This window comes from Paroedura picta, chromosome 5 (genome assembly GCF_049243985.1).
Source record: "Paroedura picta isolate Pp20150507F chromosome 5, Ppicta_v3.0, whole genome shotgun sequence".
NCBI classification, from domain to species: Eukaryota; Metazoa; Chordata; class Lepidosauria; order Squamata; family Gekkonidae; genus Paroedura; species Paroedura picta.
This window is the reverse complement of record NC_135373.1, coordinates 85258734-85277581: the sequence shown is the minus strand read 5'-3', so window position 1 is coordinate 85277581 and position 18848 is coordinate 85258734. Positions and strand designations below refer to the sequence as shown.

Genomic DNA, 18848 nt, shown 5'->3' with positions numbered 1-18848 from the left:
TGCTGGTTATTCAAAAGATGCTTTCTTGGTTTAATACGAAACCAGTTGGTAAAATGTTCACCGTCCCCCATTCTTGCAAAAGAAAAACAACAATTGATTGTCCTATTAATACTTTTATTAGAAGCTGCCCAAATAATTCAGTGTTCTGGCTTCTGAGTTTCCCAGAACTCTTTATCAGCCTGGATGTGTATTTTGAAAAAAAGAGAGAAATTGTTCTGGATTCTAATCTTCAGCCTCTTGTTGACATCCTGCAGACCAGAACAGCTTAGGTAGAATAATATCAGTTTGCGACTTTAGCTTTCTAGAAAGGAAAAGTGATACCTCCAACTGAAAATATAAGGATCAGCAGCCAATCAAGTGTCCCTTGTACTGTCCTACATTCAGTCCTCACAATAACCCTCCGAGGTAGGTTAGCCTAATGACAGCCAGCAAGCTTCCGTGGAAGAATGATTACAGGTCTTTGTCTTTTGGGCCGGTATGGCTGCATGCAATCTTAACTAACTGCTTGTCCATTCATGCAGTACTTGACTCAGTGTGCAGCAGTGGTGAAAAAGGCAAATGCTGTACTGGGAATTATCAGGGAAAAAGGTGAAAGTGAAATAGCTCTTGTACGGTGGGGCATCAGGGGGAATACTGCCTATAGTATTGCTTGCCATATCTCAAAAAAAAAAAGTTTTGCATGGTTATGCTGAAGAAGTCCATCAGGATGACTAAGAGTTTGGAGCACCTTTTCTATGAAGAAAGGCTGAAGAGTCTGGGACATCGAAGTTGAGAGAAGAGGTGGCTAAAAAGGGGACTTGATAGAAGTTTATAAAATGATGGTGCACAGTGTACAGAATGTGAACAGAGAACTTACTCTTCCTTTCCCTGAATACAATAACTTGGTATACAGTAAAGTTTATGAGGAAGAGATTCATGGCAAACTTAAAGAAATGCTTCTTTACTCAATGAGCCATTAAATTGTGGAAGTCACTGCTAGTTGATATAGTGATGGCCACAAGCATGGGTAGTTTTAAAAGGGATTAGATTAATAAAGGTTGGGTCCTTTAATGATTGTTAGTTATGGTGGCTAAAGGGATATTCTCAGACAACAGACGTCTGAAAATCAGCGCCAGGAGGCAACATTAAGGAAAGGCTTTGTCCGCTTTGCCATTTATTGGCTGTCCAGAGTAACTGCCTAGCCACTGTCAGGAATTGGCTGCTGGACTAGAGGGAGTACTTGCTTTTACTTCTTCCAACAATGCTAGCTGTGATTTTGCTGGTTAGTTGGAAATAGTTTGTGACTGAATTATACATTTTCAAATCTTATATATCCATATACTGAGCTGGCCAACATATTTGAAATGTTTAATGCTAGATTCTGTATAGACCTGACAATTAGATTGGTTTGGATAGTTTGATTTCCAGATAAAGAAATATGTGTTAACATTTTGCGCCTGTTAACAAAAAACAGTCCGTTGGTGTATGACTAGATTAGACTCACTACAATGGTATGATGGTTTAGAAATCTCCTTTTGGATTTATTTAGCTCGTCAGCTGACTGTACAAATGATGCAGAATCCACAGATTCTTGCAGCTCTTCAGGAAAGACTTGATGGCCTGGTTGGAACACCTACAGGATATATAGAAAGGTAAAATGTTACTCCGTCTTTAGCTGTGTTGCAACCTTCTTGCTGCCTTTTCCACTTTGTAGAAAAAATAGTTTGCATAATGGTTGTTTCATCTTTAGTATAAAATATATTGAAATGTTGGCAAACTTCTCAAGAGAAAATCAATGGGTTTTTGAGAATTGATGACTGATATTTCAGGAAACTTTATATGTAATGTAATCTAAAGAACACTTTCCTAGGAGTAAGCTTCACTGGATAGACCAGAGTAAGATTCTGAGCATGCTTTCTTAGGATTGATCTATTAGTATAGATGGGGAAAATAGACAATCAGATCACAGGGCTGTTGCCTGGTACTAGGCCTAGGTTTTCAGGTAGGTTTTCAGTTTCATGTATGAAGTATACAATGTCACCCAGTATTTGTTTCCATATGTTGTGAACACTATGGAAAGTACTTGTTACCCCTGCCTTGCGGCTTCTCTTGCTTAACTACTAATTTTTTTACAGGCAGCTGCATTCTTTTGAAACAAGGCCTTTTATAAGAAAATTAATGTCAAGAAAACAAGCTAACTGTAGATTTTTTAAATCACCCTGATTGAGCTATGGCTGGAGGAATATATCTTGTATAGCATATCACTTTTGAAAAGTATTGCCAAATCTTAATGCCAGTACAGCTATAACCTGAATGAGTTTCATCTAGTATCTCAATTAGTTGAGAGCTGTGAATTCAGTAGTGTGCAGAGCTACTCCAGTGTAATTCTACTGAGTTCAATGGGTTTTTTACTGGAGTAGCTTTTTATACTTAGAACAAAGCTTTATTTTGGCAGTACTAAGGTGTGTCATCTTTTGATCCATAGGCTTGGCCTGCTAGTGCTGCAAAATATATACGAAACTTCATGGTGTGATGGTTCAAGGGTTTGTGATCCACAATCCCAGCTGAGTTTCTAGGCCTCACAGATGGCCTTGGATGATGAGAGGGAAGAGGTTGACTGCACCTTGTTCCTCTTCTGTCCCCAAGTCTCTTCTACATAGCCTGGAGCAAACCTGGAACCTCTTCCTTGGCCTGTTCATTTGTCCCAGTTAAGATTGTTGTGGAGCTGCTATTTCCTTTCTCCCACAGCGTTAGCAGGGTGATTCCAGGAGAGCTGGGCAGGTATGGCAGACCAATGAACCCCTCCGAGTTCCTAGGGTGATTTGTTTTCTTCCCCTAGCAACTTGTCTTCCTTCCCAGGCCAGAGTTCCAACTTGTTGATGTGACATTGGTGGACTTCCACTACCTACCTGTGCTTGGCAGATACTTCCTGGTCTTGGGATATGGGCAGCAATTGGGCTCAGTTACTGTCATTTCACTGCTGTGGAGTCATCCTTTGGCTGACAGACCATGGAGCCAGGGTTGAGTGTCAGTACCAGGATGCTGATTTGTTGTGATTTTGCCACACTGGGCACAGCAGGCCAATGGACTCCGAGGGCAATTTGTTGCCCATGTAAAAAAGGTTAAGAAAGGCTGCTTTATGGCCTTGTCAGGATTAAGGAAATTTGCCTTCCATTGCTGGAATAAAGTTTAGTTTGAGTGAAGTTCTCTAAAAAAAAATCCCTGTAGCCTGCTTTCAAACTGAATTTAATAAGCATGAAAACAAAACCAGCATTCAGTTTTACTGATGCTGTTTAAAATCCCCTCCTTCTGCCTGACAGTTATATTTGCAGAGCAGCAGTGTTACAGATTGTGTCACCTGTCACCATTGTAGCTTGCATTCTAAGGCACTCGTATGCTGGTATGTCAGTTCTTGAGATTTTTAAAAGAACACTGTTACTACTCTGATCATGGAGAATCAATGGATAGTCTGTAGTTACTGTATGTGAAACAGACAGAATGATCACTTTCTTTCTCAGTCCAGGATGTATAACAGTTATATATAGAAATAATATAAAATTAAGTTGTAAACATTTAGCTTTTTGCATAAGCCCTGTTTCATGACCCATCCTAGGTAAATATGAAAATGAGAAGTAGCAAAGAAGTAAAGCTGGATTTGATGTAAATTGTATTTGATGTTTATATTCAATATATCAAGTAAAGTGTTAGTGTGAGAATGTTGCTTACCAGTGCCGCTGTGTTATAGTATGTGTACACAAGTTTGATTTTTATTTTTTATATATATTTTTGGTGGTGTGCTCCACATACTTCAGCCAGGTAATCACATCCATTGGAGAAATTGAAAATCTTGTCCTAAGCAGCAATGCTGTAGTTGCAATAGGATATTAGTTCCAGTATACTGCTGTTGATAGGGCAGTAATGTTGTAGTATGTTGTAGTAGCTAAGGAGCTGATTGCAGGAACACCCCTCCCCCCAAGCTTGTTTCCTGTGCATGATGTGGTGCCACTAGCAATTGTACTTCATCCTGGTGGATATGCTTGGGAGCACATCTGCAGAAGGAGAATTGGTTTTTATTCCCCCCTTTTCACTACCCAAAGGAGTCTCAAAGCGGCTTACAATCCCCTTCCCTTCTTCCTGCAACACCTGTGAAGTAGGTGGGGCTGAGAGAGCCCTGACAAAACTGCTTTGTGAGAACAGCAGACTAACCGAAGATCATCCAGCTGGCTATATGTGGAGGAGCAGGGGATCAAACCTGGCTCGCCAGATTAGAAGCTGCTTCTCTTAACCACTGCATCAAGTTGTTTGATTGTGATCTGTAATGGCAAACAGCATCGTAAAGGTGACACAGACTGGATTTCATTCAGAGGGCCCCAACAGATTGCTGGCTATGTTTAATAGCAATTCTTGTGTTTCTCATTGAAATGCCATTCCAAGCCTCATGAATTGTATTAAGAAAACAAAAGTTTTAGGTGTGAGAGAACCCTTGTTAGGGGGATTTAGAATAATGTATTTTAAGCTGCCCTCTTCCATTAAAATAGAGAAGGTAGCTACTGCTATTATTCAGTGTGGAGTGCACTTAATATTTTAGTTGCATGAAGATCATAAACCATTATTTCCTGCTATTTAGACCCTAAAATAGTAAGAAAGAATAGACTTCTGAAATTTTTGCTTTAATCCTAAAATTTATCTAAAAGATTGAAATACTGCTTCTGTCTTAATAGGCTGTTGTGTCAGTCTAGACTGCTGTTATTTATTTATTTTATTTATTAATTATGGGATTCAGCCCTGTCTTGAGAAACTTGGGATGGATTACACATCTTTACACAGCCCACGGCACCGTGGGTGCTGCGGACTGAATAAAGCTGTAAGGGCTTAGGGGGAGGAGTTAGGGCGGGCTCTGTCCGTGATGAGGAAGGGTGCCGATTGGCCCCTTCCTCCTGACAGACCATCGGCTGGGCCAATCGGCAGGCGCGAAGCGAAGCGATTCCCGCCCTGCGAAGTGCCTCTCACCGCGTCAGGCCGCCGGGCAAGGGAGCCCCCGCCAGCCGCGCTCTGCACGGCTGCCGGGGGCTCCCTGCGGGGAAAGGCTAGCACCCATTGTATTTCCGCATACAATGGGCTTTGCCTCTAGTTTCATATAATAATCCGTATAAAATCCACAACCTTAATAACAGTTAAATAATTCTGTAATCCATTAAAATTAGAAAACTTAAAATAATATATACAGCATTAAATAATTAAAATTGACCATTATGATTTCTTTATGGGGGGGAACATTCACAGCTACAGCTCGGATTTTCAGTCTAGTGGAGTTGAGCAGAGAGGCCAGTGTTACTGCTATTGCTACTGGCATCAACCATAGACGTGGCAGAACAACAGAACTGGTGAAGGCCTCATGGGGCTCTGATTTCCTCAGGCAGAGTGTTCCATCAGGCCAGAGCTGGGCCCAAGAAGGCCCTGGTTCTGATTGAGACCAGCTTGATTTCCTTGGGGTTGGGGACTCTAAGCAGATTTTTCTCAGTTAAACCTGGTGGAATATATTGGGGGATATAATGGGGAAAGGTGGTCCCACAGATACAAAGGTCCAAGACTTTAATTAGGAGATTAAAAAGTAATAGGAAATAGGTCAATCCAACTTATTTAAAGTAAGCTTCCCATTCTTAACAGGACGTGGTATAAACATGCTGCATAACTTCCTTTCCCAGCTTGCCTAAAGTAGTAAAGAGACGTGTGAATGCACTCAAGAATCTTCAAGTGAAATGTGCACAGATAGAAGCAAAGTTCTATGAAGAAGTTCATGAATTGGAACGAAAATACGCTGCTCTTTATCAGCCTTTGTTTGATAAGGTATGTGCTATGCTGCTTTTAATTGAAAACGTAAGGTTATGTGCTATGTACATGCAAGTGGCACATAAGACAGCATTCTTATTGGGTCAGTAATTCTGCAGTTTGTATTTGTAAAAATATAATTTGGTAGTGTTTTGTCCTGTGATGGGTTTTGCATGTTTCAGGTAAGACTTAAAATCATGTTGACCTGAACGACTAAACCATTAATCTTCCAGAGGAGTGAAATCATCAATGCCGTTTACGAACCTACTGAGGAAGAATGTGAATGGAAAACAGATGTCGAAGAAGAGATATCAGTGAGTAGTGGAATGTGATTTCTAAAAAACTTGCAAAAGTTATACCTTAGAAGTCATAAGCAGGGAGTGGTTAGAGGGCACATATTGCTGACCCTCCTGCAGTCAAGTAGTTCTTTATCTGTCCAGTGCTTTGTAGAAATATTATATGTGCAGTCTTGAATCTCATGGCAGAAGGAGGGTGAAAGAGAAATGTAATATGGCTTGATAGCTGTTTGCCTATTTTGAAGACCAAGAAAATAATTTAGCCAGAACATTTTAGATGGTAAAATACTTTCGTTATTTCTTTAGGTCTTTAAAAGGGTTCTTAACAGTTTTAAGGTACCTATCGTAAAACTAGTTGAGCAGTTGACCTAATAAAGAACAGACAAAGATTTACCTGTCTATAATAGGGTCTGGAATGAAACTATCTTGATTGACATACAACTCTCCAATATTAGAAAGAGTAACTTCTTAATTTTAACAAGGAGGAAATGAAAGAGAAGGCCAAGCTTGAAGAAGAAAAAAAAGATGAAGAAAAAGATGATCCTAAAGGAATTCCTGAATTTTGGCTGACTGTATTCAAGAATGTTGATTTGCTCAGTGATATGGTTCAGGTGAGGGGGAAAATGAATAACACTTTAAAATGTTATTTTAAACATTAAAATGGGTCTGATTAACTGGTTTGAACTTTAAAAAATCTTGAGCATCTGGTTGTTACTGAGGTTTTTTTGAGGGGGGGGTATTTAACATTTGCAAGAATGGTGCCTCTGAGCCTAGATATATAGATTCTATTTAGCTTTTATAACTCATAGCTGTTAATTGACCCATTCACTCATTAAGTTTGCTTAATACTTTTAAAGACCCCCACCCCAAAAAACCCTAAGAATGATCATTGTGGTCTATAAGGGAACTTTGCATTGTATGAAATAGTGGTTTGGACTTCTGTAAATCTGCTATATTACCAACTTTATCAGGTGACTAGGAGAGAAATCTTAAGCTGAGTTGTACCTTTCTAAATCAGTTGACTTCAGTGGATTTAACAGGGTGTAACACTCCTTAGGATTGCACTATAAATGTTACAGTAGTATGTAAGAAAGGAAACCACTGTACATGAATGCCTTCCTTCACCACTGCCACCTTTGCACGGCTGCACTCCAGCTTCTGAGATTCCTCCAAAAACGTACACACATTTCCAACCTACTTTATACTTAACACTATTTAACTTCTTCATGCGCCCTCTGGCCCAGCTTGTCTGGAGCTTTGGGTTGGATTGTCATCAGTACGCTGATGACACCCATCTCTTGTCTCTTGATGGACGGCTACACTGAAACATTAGCCAGCTGTTTGGAAACAGTGACGGTATGGCTCAGGCAAAGTTGGCTGAAACTCAGCCGCTACAAGATGGAGGTCCTGTGGTTTGGTAAGAGAGAGCCAGATCTGGACATTTGTTTGCCCACCCTGGACAGAGTGCAATTGAAGATCTCACACTCGGCCAGGAATTTGGGTGTGACTTATGATGCCTCCCTGTCTATGGAGGTGCAAGTCACTAGAGTAGCCCAGCTGGCATTTTTCCACCTACCCCGTGAGGCTACTAGGGCCCTATCTGTCCCAGGAATACCTGGCCATGGTGATCCGTGCAACAGTCATCTGCAGACTGGATTTCTGTAAGTTCCTCTATGTGGGCCTTCTCTTGTCCTTGACATGGAAATTGCAGCTTGTACAAAATGCAGCAGTTAGTGTTCTCATGAGGACATCTTGGAAAGCCAGCATTTAGCCAGTGCTGAGGCAGCTGCATTGGCTATCAGTTGCCTTCCAGATAAAGTTCAAGGTTTTGGTACTGACCTTTTTCAGGTCCTCTGCAGTCTGGGCCAGTGTAGTTGAGAAACTGCTTGACTTCCTTTGCCCTGCACAGGGCAATGCACACTGTGAGTTTAAATAGATTGGCCATCCCTGGCCCACGTGAAGCGCTCCTGGCCTCAACCAGAGCCAGGGCCTTTGCGGTCCTGGCCCCTACCTGGTGGAATGTGCTCCTGCAAGAGCTGAGGGCCCTGATGGAACTAACCCAGTCCCTCAGGGACTGCAAGATGGAGCTCTTCCACAGGGCGTTTGGTTGAGGCAAGGCTGAGAAAAGATTTAGAGCCAGTGATGTTCCAGCTTAAGACTTCTGACCTGGACATATGGCAGATAGGAAGTAGGGTTAAAGTGTAGAGGGTGGAGATGGTTTTTAATTATTTTTTGGTTTTATTGTTAGAATTATTGTTGTAAGCCACCGTGAGTTGGCTGGCCAGGAGCAACAGCATACAAGTTTAATAAACAAATAAGGACTGCAATGTAAAATGATAATTCGTATTTTCAGGAAGCAGCATCCATACCCAGTAAAACATTCTGTAACATTCCCTCTTCCCTTATTATGTGGCATTTGTTTTACACAGTGTTTAAGATTTGTTACAATAATTATTACACAGTAAATTTAACTGTTGCCACTGCTTGGTAAATAACCTATGAGAATATATTAATTTAATTTGAATTACTCATTCTGGATTATTTGTATTCTTTTTCTGTTGCTCTGTGTTTCTATTTTTGTAACTGCTTTAAATAAAGTTTGGAAAATATTAATTGCAATTTTACTTTATAGGAACATGATGAACCTATTCTGAAACACTTGAAAGATATTAAAGTGAAGTTTTCAGAGGCTGGACAGCCAATGGTAATCTCCTTTGGTTGTAATACATTTTTAAATTTGGGCACAAGCATGTGTTCTTTGTATATAATTTGGTTATTGTAATGGAAAACATCTAAATTATGTAGTCTATTCTATGCTTGCTGTATTCTTAAAGTTCGTACCCCAGTTCATTTCCCCATGAAAATTGCCCCATTGAAATGCATCATTTGAGGTGTTACTTTAAAAGTTTGTATAATGGCTGTCTACTAAGATCCTCCATTGGCACATGCATTAACCTTGTCTGGACTAACTATGTTCCTTGCTTGAACAAGGCTCTTAATCTGCTTCCAATCATGCAATCCCTGCTTGTGCCACATGCCCCAAGCACCAGGTGGTTACTGTGTGAAACAGTATACTGGATTAGATGGACCTCTGGTCTGATCCATCAGAGTTCTTCTTATGTAATCCTGACAGCCTTTCCCAAACCCAAGTATAAATCTGGTCTTGTTCTTGAGTAAAGAGCTGTTTTGTTAAATTGGGTAGTGCTATATGGATTGCACTGTACTGACCTTGGAGGAATACAAATTCTTTTAAGAAGGAAGAGTGGAGAGTCTGAGACATGGTGTAACGTAGAAAATGTCTGATCTAGAAATTGCCAGAAAGCCAGTACTGGGAATCATGAAGCTACAGTGATGATGAGATCTCCTTTCATCCTTATAATACTAGCAGACAAAGTGACAGCATCTATCCATAGTTTGAAATAGATAAACAAGTCCATTGTATTCAGTTGAGTAATATATAATAGAAATACAATTTTCTTTAAAAGGGCATAATACCATTATATATTTTATTGGCAAACAATTAATTTGCTTTATTGAAGTACATCTTGGCTTTCTAGATTACAGTTGAGAATAATGATGCATCATTACTTATTTCTGACACTTCCATTCTGATTTTTTAAAAGACGTTTACATTAGAATTCCACTTTGAACCTAACGAATATTTCACAAATGATGTGCTGACAAAAACATACAGAATGAGATCAGAGCCAGATGATTCTGATCCTTTCTCCTTTGATGGACCAGAAATTATGGGTTGTACAGGGTAAGTATTGTTATCATTAGTATAAATTTAATAGTAACCAGTGGTGTCTTTGTGGGATAGTTATTTAGGTCGCCCAGAACCTTGGTTTTACTGTACCTGGGTTGAGAAAGTGTTCAAGGTATGCTAGTAAAAGCATCGCATCTTTTAATTCAGATGTTACTTTTTACCTAGAAGAAAGCTTGGCGCCAGCTTGACTAAACAGTCATGTTTAGGAGTACAGACTTCTAATCTGGCGAGCCGGGTTTGATTCCACGCTTCATCACATGCAGCCAGCTGGGTGACCTTGGGCTCACCACAGCACTGGTAAAGCTGTTCTGACCAAACAATCTTATCAGGGCTCTCTCAGCCTCACCTCCATCACAGGGTGTCTGTTGCGGGGAGAGGAAAGGGAAGGTGATTATAAGCTGCTTTGAGACTCCTGGTAGAGAAAAGTGGCATATAAAAACAACTCTTCTTCTGGTATGTAGTAAACTAGTTAAGATGATCATGTAAGCACACACACATGCATATGAATGCAGTTTGGTAACAGAATTTTTTCTTAGGTGCCAGATAGACTGGAAAAAGGGAAAAAATGTAACTTTGAAAACCATCAAAAAGAAACAGAAGCACAAGGGACGTGGAACAGTTAGGACAGTGACAAAAACAGTTTCCAATGACTCTTTCTTCAACTTCTTCTCTCCTCCTGAAGGTAAATAGTCCTTTGTTTTAATTGTAGTGTGATGTCACTTGAAAAAGAAAGCACTAATCCCACAATTTATTTATATTCTTACAGTTCCAGAAAGTGGAGACTTGGTAAGTTCTTTTTAGTTTATTTTCCTCTTAATATATATATTGGCACTGGTGGTGGCAGGGGATCAGTCAATGATGGACTGATAAATTTTGTGATAAATTTATGGTCTATGTGATAAATTGTGATAAATTTTGGTCTATTGTGAGATGCAGTTGAATTCGGTGGTGAAATGAGGAACGTTAAACGTTCAGCATCATAAATCACAGGTTCACTAATCTTACCAAAATAAGTGTAAAGATTGATCAAGATGATTCAAGTGAGTTGGTATAGCTGTCTTTATTTCAGCTTTCATGGAAACATGCCTGACATCAGAGAACCCATTCCTGAGCAATGATGTGATTGTATTCACCTTTTCTAAAAGTATAAATAGTCACTTGGGTGACTATAAAAATGAATGAAATCCATCTATGTGTTCAAATAATTTGAGTGTCAGTAAGTTCATCAGCTTAGGCTAACTAAGCAGGGTTGGCCCTGGTTAGTGCTTCAGTCAAAGTCCAGGGTTATTCCACAGCCAATGGAAAACCACCTCTGAATATCCCTTGTCTTGAAAATCCTGTGGAATCGCCATAAATCAGCTGTGACTTTGACAGCCCTTTAAATGCACAGGCTGGTCTAATTTAGAATAATCAGCCTATACAATGGGAGTGAAAAAATTGAAAAGCTGTATATAACTTGTTGAAATTTTTATTTAATGTAGAATGCTATGGGGGCTAAAGAAATGATTGGTAGTGGGCGAGAAGTGGTAGCTGGTGGCCAGAGCTACAGAATAAAAGCCATTCCTGGACAAAGCCCCTTGAGGGGGTGGAGAATTGTATCTCATGGGAAGTAAAATCCACTAGAGATGTGCACTTTTCACCTCTGGGTTTGTATTACATGAGTTCAGTTCAGCTTCAAATTAAAATCAAGCTATTGAGTCTGCAAATGAATGCTGAAAGCTTTAGACAGTGAATTAGTTGTGCAGTCAGCTGTGGAGAGTGATTGATTGATTGGATTGGTTACCCGCCACTCCCAGACAATCTGGTTTGCAGCGCGTTAGAATAAAATCACACTGTAAAACCCCGACTTAAAAAGAAATTATTAATTTACACTCATAAAAGAAGGTCCAGGCAACGAGGAAAGTACACCGCAGCCTTCCAACACTGGGGTATTGATGTAAATGATGGTGGCCTGTTGTTCCAGCCGTTTCAAGGAGGGGCCACGATCTTCCTTGCCCGGGCCTCAACCAAACACTTGGCAGAAGAGCTCCATCTTGAAGGCCCTGTGGAACTGCGATAGCTCTGTCAGGGCCTTCAGCTCTTCCAGGAGCTCATTCCACCAGGTCGAGGCCAGGACCAAAAAGGTGCTATGGGGAAAAATGGGAAACTGGATTGTATGCAAAAATATTTGCTAAAGACAAATTTATGAAGAAGAAATTCATATGCTTATGCAGGATGATGATGCGGAAGCAATTCTTGCAGCTGATTTTGAAATTGGTCATTTTCTACGCGAGCGCATAGTTCCACGATCAGTACTGTATTTCACAGGAGAAGCCATTGAAGATGATGATGATGATGTAAGTCGTTAGTGTTCAAAAAACTCTGGTGTTAGCCCTAAACAAAACCATAGTGCAGCATGTTGTTAATTTGCATTTATGTTGCATTATAATTAATGAGAGTTGGGAAAGTACTGGATTCTGCATCTTACATCCAATGTTAGGTTTGATCCTGAGCAGAACGTCATCGTGTTTCTACTGCTAGGGCTTCTTTCTAGATTGTGTGAAGTAAGAACAGGGAGATGTGCACAGGATTCTTTTCGTTCTAGTGACTAGCAGACACAAGTGTTAGATATAAAACATTTCCAGAACTTCGTTAACTTCGGGGACAAGTTTGGGCTTTGACACATACAGTCCCCACTCCTGCTGTCACCAGCATACATATAGTCATGTCTAGAGTTTATGCCCCACGCTTAGTTTGTAAAAGTCAAGGCTACTCAGAAATGTGTGTCTGCTCAGGTTCTGCTGGCCAGCTTAGGTGTTTCAATTTGAAGTGTTTTGAATGGTGAAGGAACAAATTAAACTGTTAAAGGCATTCTCTTTGTCATGAACCCGGGTTCATGACCCAGGTTTCACCTACGTTCCCTGGGATTCTCCCAGGCTGTGGCCATAAAGCAACAAAGCCACTGCTAGCCCTGGCCCTCCTTCACATACCAAAGTGTCTGGTTGATAAAGAGTGTTATCTTTTCTAGTTCTCATCCTGCTCCTAACGACCTTGTAGTGTCTGTTATATATCAACACATCTTACTTCAAAGGGGGAGCCATCTGGCCCCATTGGGAACCAATGGCCCCGCCTTTGTACCTTCTTGTCTTGCGCCTTCCCGCCTAGGTACCCCCCTTCCTCCCTCCCCTATTTGGTCTACTGTATAAATGCCCTTTGGGGTTTATTGTGCTTTGTCTCTGCTAAGACATTTGCTTCAACGAACTTTGCTCGTGGTGCCTTTGTGCTAGACTCTTGAATAAAGCTTCCTTTTCGATTTCACTACTGGTGGTCTTGAGGACTGGCTTGATAAGGTCTCACTGGGGTGTCTTCTGCCTGGTTCCTGACACTCTGGCATTCCAAACACACTCTCTTGAATTCCAGGCTACTAATGTTGTTTGGAGGGTGGTGTGACTAATTTTGGATCAGGAGCTAGTAGCTATTAACAATTATTTATTAAAATTATGAGAACAACAAAAGTTACTCAACTGGTTGCCTGTATGGAGCAATGTGATGCCAATAGTTGTCAATTTTTTTCAAAAAAGCATAATTTGAATCCATTAAGAGATGTTCCTTTTTCAAACTGAAAAAGTAACTTCCAAATCTTCTAGCAGTGCAAGTCAAAGTAATCAAATAAAGAAATTTCCCAGATATATTTTGGAACTTAAAAAAATGATTAAAAAATCAAAACACTACATTCCTGTGTTCTGTCTCCTGGAACAAGTGAATGCAATATAACGTGGGTAGTTGAATCTATAATTCAGCCAAAGGTTTTTATTTTATGCTTGTGCAAACAGGGGAAACCTTACTATTCCTTGGACATAGGTATTTTGAGAGTTCAGAAACACGCTGCATATGTGAGAGACTTTGCCTATAGTGCCAGTGCTGAAGCACATTTATGTAAATGTGAAGATGACACCCTGTTAAATGCATTGATCCTTCAGGTTGTGTATGTTTTGTCCTCTGGTGTAACTACCCAGTAGAAATATTCACAAGAAGCAACCTGAATGTAGATGTAGTTTAAAAAAGAGAAAGAAAATGGCAGATAAGTTGAATAACATTTTAATAGAAGATAGAAATGAGAACTGTCTTTAACTCCAAGGCAATTGAATGTGATATTGCACTTTGTTAAGTAGCAGGGTGTATAAGATTATCGGTCCTTAACATTTTAACATTTTCAGAGTAATGTAGTGTTCATGTTTTCCAGTGTTCTATTTAGCATAAAATGAAATTGATCACAGTTTCACCTGCATGTACATAAACATGAAGACTTCAGTTTCTGAATTTATTAATTCATATTATGATTGCATAAAACTGAATTGAGTTTAATTCATTGCATTATGGCATTTTTTCCTATATTTCTATAACAATAGAAACAGTAGTTTAATCCTTCAGTTGAGACAGATTACTCTTTCTTTGAGTGTTGAAATATTCCCTTGATTAAATATGGTGCCAATTCTGTGTGAGTTGGCAAGATGTCACGGGAGCTGGCTTAGGCCCAGAATAGAAATTTACACAGAACAGCTTAAGGATGTTGTAACAGCTGTTCAACTCTAAAGTTCTTCTCACCCCTCCTGTAATCTTCTGTCTGATATGAAATTTTCAGTGATTAAAGATCCAGTTTTCTGTCCAAATTTGGTTAGTAACCCTGATGAAAAAGAGAAATTCCAGCCGTAAAATAGTCAGGGTTATGTTTCAAAGACGTAGAAGCTTCTAGTATTCTTAACAAATGTTAATTGTTTAAAGATTAGTGTTAGACATACAGAAATAGCTGCAGCCCTAAGACAGATCCTTCCAGTGGCTTCTTTTATGTTGTTCTGCTACTGACCGACCCTCCCCTCTTTTCCACTTTCCCAGTATGATGAAGAGGGTGAGGAGGCTGATGATGAGGTAAGTCAAACTTGTCACATTTAAACAACAGCAATGAACAAACTCTTTTAAAACTCCTGTATACTGGGAATTCTGAAGGCTCCAGTATGATGTAAAATAAGTATTCTGCAAAAATCCCCTGTGTGGCTAGTTTAAGCCTGGTTTTTCACCTAAACTGAGACATGATGGTTGCAGTTGATGCAGCTAAGCAGAAGCCCCTGGAGGATGATTTTTAAAGCTCCACAAATGGGCAACTTCAGAAAAGTTTTGGGAGGGAGGAAAAGAAGATGCATGTCCCCTGAGGGGTTAACCTAGGCTCTGGAAAACTTCTTGACCCTGATAGCCAATGACTACTACAAAGATTTCCAATCCCATTATGTTATTTTATCCAAGAAATAAAATGTGTCCCCTAAAGTCAGCATGAAATACATTTGCACTTAGACTATCCAGGAATCCCTTTTTTTGTTCTCCATAACCTTAAAAAGTTAAATAGATGCAATGAGGAAAATAATCAATTGATCATTCAAAAGTCTTTATCAGGCCAGCTTACTTTAAGGCTGCAGAATTCCCTTTTTCTGGTTGACAGCCTTGAAAAATCACCTTTTTGGTGGGGGTGTGATCAATACTGTGGAAACTGCAGTTGGTGTCTGAGACAAAAATAAGCTTCACCTAACTCTTTGGTGCACAGGCATCATGTTTCAAAGGGATGGTGATGCTTGGCATCCATTCAAGCATTATGAGTTAGACCAGCATTTCTCAACTTTTTTACCATTGAGAAACCCCAACATTGTTCAGGCTTTGAAAAAGTGGCAAAGTTGTACAGAATATGGTTGGGAAGCATAGCTGTGTGTACATAACTACCCTGGGGACCCTCCCCTTCTCCATCATTGGCCATTTTGGGAGGGTAGGGTGGGTCGACATGACCATATATGATCATATCATCTGATAAATGTTTAACACATTTAAAAATATATAGATAAAATTAGCTTCTACTCATTTGGAAAACCCTCCCAGGGCCATTAAGAAACCCCAGGGTTTCATGAAACCCTGGTTGCGAAAACCTGAGTTAGCTAAATCCATATTCCAAGCCTGGTTGTCATGACTACATTATAAACACATACATTTCAATTTGTTCCTAGTTTGTTTAAGTATAGCATTCATATGCTTCATGGCAAAATGGGGCACAAATACACTAATGAATAATGGGAATATGCTCTGAGGTCCTTTCACATACCACAAAGCTCAAATAAAAGTTGCTACAGTTATGGTTTGTATGTTTCAGGAAGGGGAAGAGGAAGCAGATGAAGAAAATGATCCCGATTATGACCCTAAAGTAAGTGATCACTGAGTATGGGTCTTGATAGTAGCGTTCAGAAACTTAGAAATACAGGGGCTCCTGTTAGCACACCTGCTGTGTTCACACTGACATGTTCTTTTTCTTTAACAGAAGGATCAAAACCCAGCAGAATGCAAGCAGCAGTGAAACCGTGTATATGTGGCCTTGAGGATTATCTGCACTGTAATAGCCTAAACACAACTATTAGTTACTTACAGCCTTATGTTTTGTATCTTGGTAGAATTAAGTGAACATTTTGTTAAAACAAACTGACAAAACCAGTTTAAAATGTAGGTTTCTTGTACCTAGCATTTTAATAGTACTTTTCTGCCAATATGTAGAATGCAGTAAATCCCTAAAGCATGAATAGTTAATTCATTGCTATATATAGTTTGGTTCTTGTGAAGTCTGTTGTCATGTAGTTATTAGACTGCAGCTGTGAAGATACCAGAACTGTTGACGGAGACCAATATTTGTTTAGAGAAGATCCTTTCCTGAAGAACCAACCAAAGTATTTTTCAGCCCAGTAGATGAAATGGGTGTAAGTCTGCTTGCACTAGCTGTGCCTTCATTACTTTGTTAGAGAAATGGCAGTGACTTGTACTAATTAGGAGATGGATGCATTTTTTGAATTTGATTATATCCATTATAATCTGTTAATTTCCATCAAGACCACACTGAACATTCATAACTGTCTGCTTGTTTATGCCGTAGGTTTTTGTATTTTGTGACAGTGACCTACAAAAAAAAGTTTAAAAAATCATCAAAACCAAAACAACCCGAGAGACATCATAATAAGGTTGTTTATCACTGGGGTGTGAATAAACCTAGTATTTTCAGAAATTAGTTGTGTCCCTGGGTGAATATATTTTTCTGGTTTTAGCGACAAAAACAAGCTTGAGAGTTGTGGGAAGCATTTGCTAAACAGCCATCCAGGAATACCTGGCCAAACCCTAAAAATGCCTGCTGTGTCTGTGTCCTTGCACCGTCCGTGTTGATATTCGTAGGCCTTGCATAAATGATTCCAGAGGCTTTCCAACAGATCTTTTAGTGTTGCTGCCCCCAGTTTTTCTTCGCTGCTCCTGGTTTTTAAGTTCACACTCAGTTTTTTACAGCTTGATTCAAATAATATATAACATCTTTGTAACCTTAGAGGAACACAGCTGAGTTCTGCTGAGAAACTTATCAAATAAGTTTTCTTTGAAGATCATGACTTGTCCTTTTCAGAGCCTGTGGTTTTGTTTACTAGGAGGCTTAATAAGGTTAAGGTTCTGCTCTCTGGCATGTTGCATGGGTGGTAAGGATCTAGAGTAACTCCTTAAAAGAAGTTCCTTGTAGTGTTTTTACTTTACATTTAAACAGAGGTGTGTGTATAATGCTTATGGGCCATTTCAGCCAACTCCCCAGAAGTGCCTCAGCCAGCAATAAAGAGACAAACACAGGCAAAAGCAGGACTTACTTTTATCTTCCAATTTTGGCATGGCGAGTTTTGAACTTTTTTAGAACTATTCAGCTTTAGATGACAGAACAAGAAAAAAACCCCGTAGCTGATGTGCTTGTCCCACCTTTATTAGAACATCTGTTTTGGTGTTGGTGTAGTTACCCTGGGCTTACTAGAAATCTAGGCAAAGGTGGAAGAGGCATTGACCTATTCAAAATTGGACATACTATTTAAAGATCTGGCCACCGTTTCAAAATGAGCCTAACTCATTGCAGTGACAGAAGATTCACCCATTTTAATGCCATGGAAAATGATTATTTTGTTATATAATTTTGTTGAAATAAATACAACAATCAAATGCTTCTTCAGAGAATTATTTTTAAAGTATGTTGGTTATGATCCAAAGGTTTGTAGAGAAGTCTCATAGAAGTACCAGGATGTTGTATGCAGTTGTTTGGGTGTATGCAGTGGAGTCTTTAGATCTTGGCTGTTTTTACACAGCCTCTAGAACTGTCATTCTTATTAGAATATCGAGACAAGTGTTTTTACACTGAAAGCACTGAAGCAGCAGCAAACCTAATTTTAGCTATCTGGTAACTTATTTCTCCCAACAGTTAACTTTTTTTTTGTCTTTAAATCCATAATCTTTGTAACGATTCAGGAAGTGGCCATTAGAGTTTTTGAATCTTGCTGTGGCCAAGAATTCTTTCCTCTTGGAATTTTCCCTGTTTTGGAGGTACTCAGGGCTATTAACTGAACTATGTGCAGTAAAAGCAAAGCTTCCAGAATTAATGACTTACAAGAGCAGAGGTGGTGCAGAAACTGCTTCAGTCAAACCAGACAAACCAGTTGGAAAGCTTTAATGGTTTTGGAGAGAAGAGGTGGTGGGTGAGTTCAAGAAATTAAGTTACCATCCTGAGGTACAAGCTCCTAGTTCACAAATAATAACTAAATAATAGTGATTAGGCCACAACTTCCTACATACAGAAACACATTCCTTGGCGACTTTGCCTGAGGTCAGTAAATACTTTATTCCAACTAATGTGAAAAATTAGCACAGTCTTTATAATCTTTTGCAGGAAGAACCTGGGCAAGATGTAAATAAAGATGAACAAAGCAGGAAGTCAGACTTTGAAAAAGTGGAATTCAGTTCAGGTTCATCAGCATTTCTTAACTTCTAGTTTGGTAATTTTATCCACTCTGAACTCTGTTTGAACCAGGCCAATTCCGACACATTTCATGTGCCAGGTTGATATGAATTCTCAAACCTTGAAATGTGATTACTATACAATAAATACTATGACAACCATTTAA

At 39.5% G+C, this 18848-nt stretch overlaps 1 protein-coding gene across 5 annotated transcripts in view; it reads left to right on the top strand.

Annotated features, from left to right (window-relative positions):
* The window catches only part of NAP1L1 (nucleosome assembly protein 1 like 1), a 29728-nt gene extending 10880 nt beyond the window's left edge, over positions 1–18848 (top strand). For 4 of the 5 annotated variants that reach the window (XM_077338858.1, XM_077338861.1, XM_077338859.1 and 1 more), the window contains exons 4-15: positions 1529–1631; positions 5685–5826; positions 6042–6122; positions 6587–6715; positions 8737–8808; positions 9728–9867; positions 10410–10555; positions 10640–10659; positions 12087–12209; positions 14746–14778; positions 16040–16090; positions 16205–18848. In XM_077338858.1, coding sequence (XP_077194973.1) covers positions 1529–1631; positions 5685–5826; positions 6042–6122; positions 6587–6715; positions 8737–8808; positions 9728–9867; positions 10410–10555; positions 10640–10659; positions 12087–12209; positions 14746–14778; positions 16040–16090; positions 16205–16240 — 1076 coding nt within the window. In that variant the 3' untranslated portion in view covers positions 16241–18848. The remainder of the gene's footprint in view (positions 1–1528; positions 1632–5684; positions 5827–6041; positions 6123–6586; positions 6716–8736; positions 8809–9727; positions 9868–10409; positions 10556–10639; positions 10660–12086; positions 12210–14745; positions 14779–16039; positions 16091–16204) is intronic. The other variant, XM_077338860.1, reaches the window with a different exon arrangement.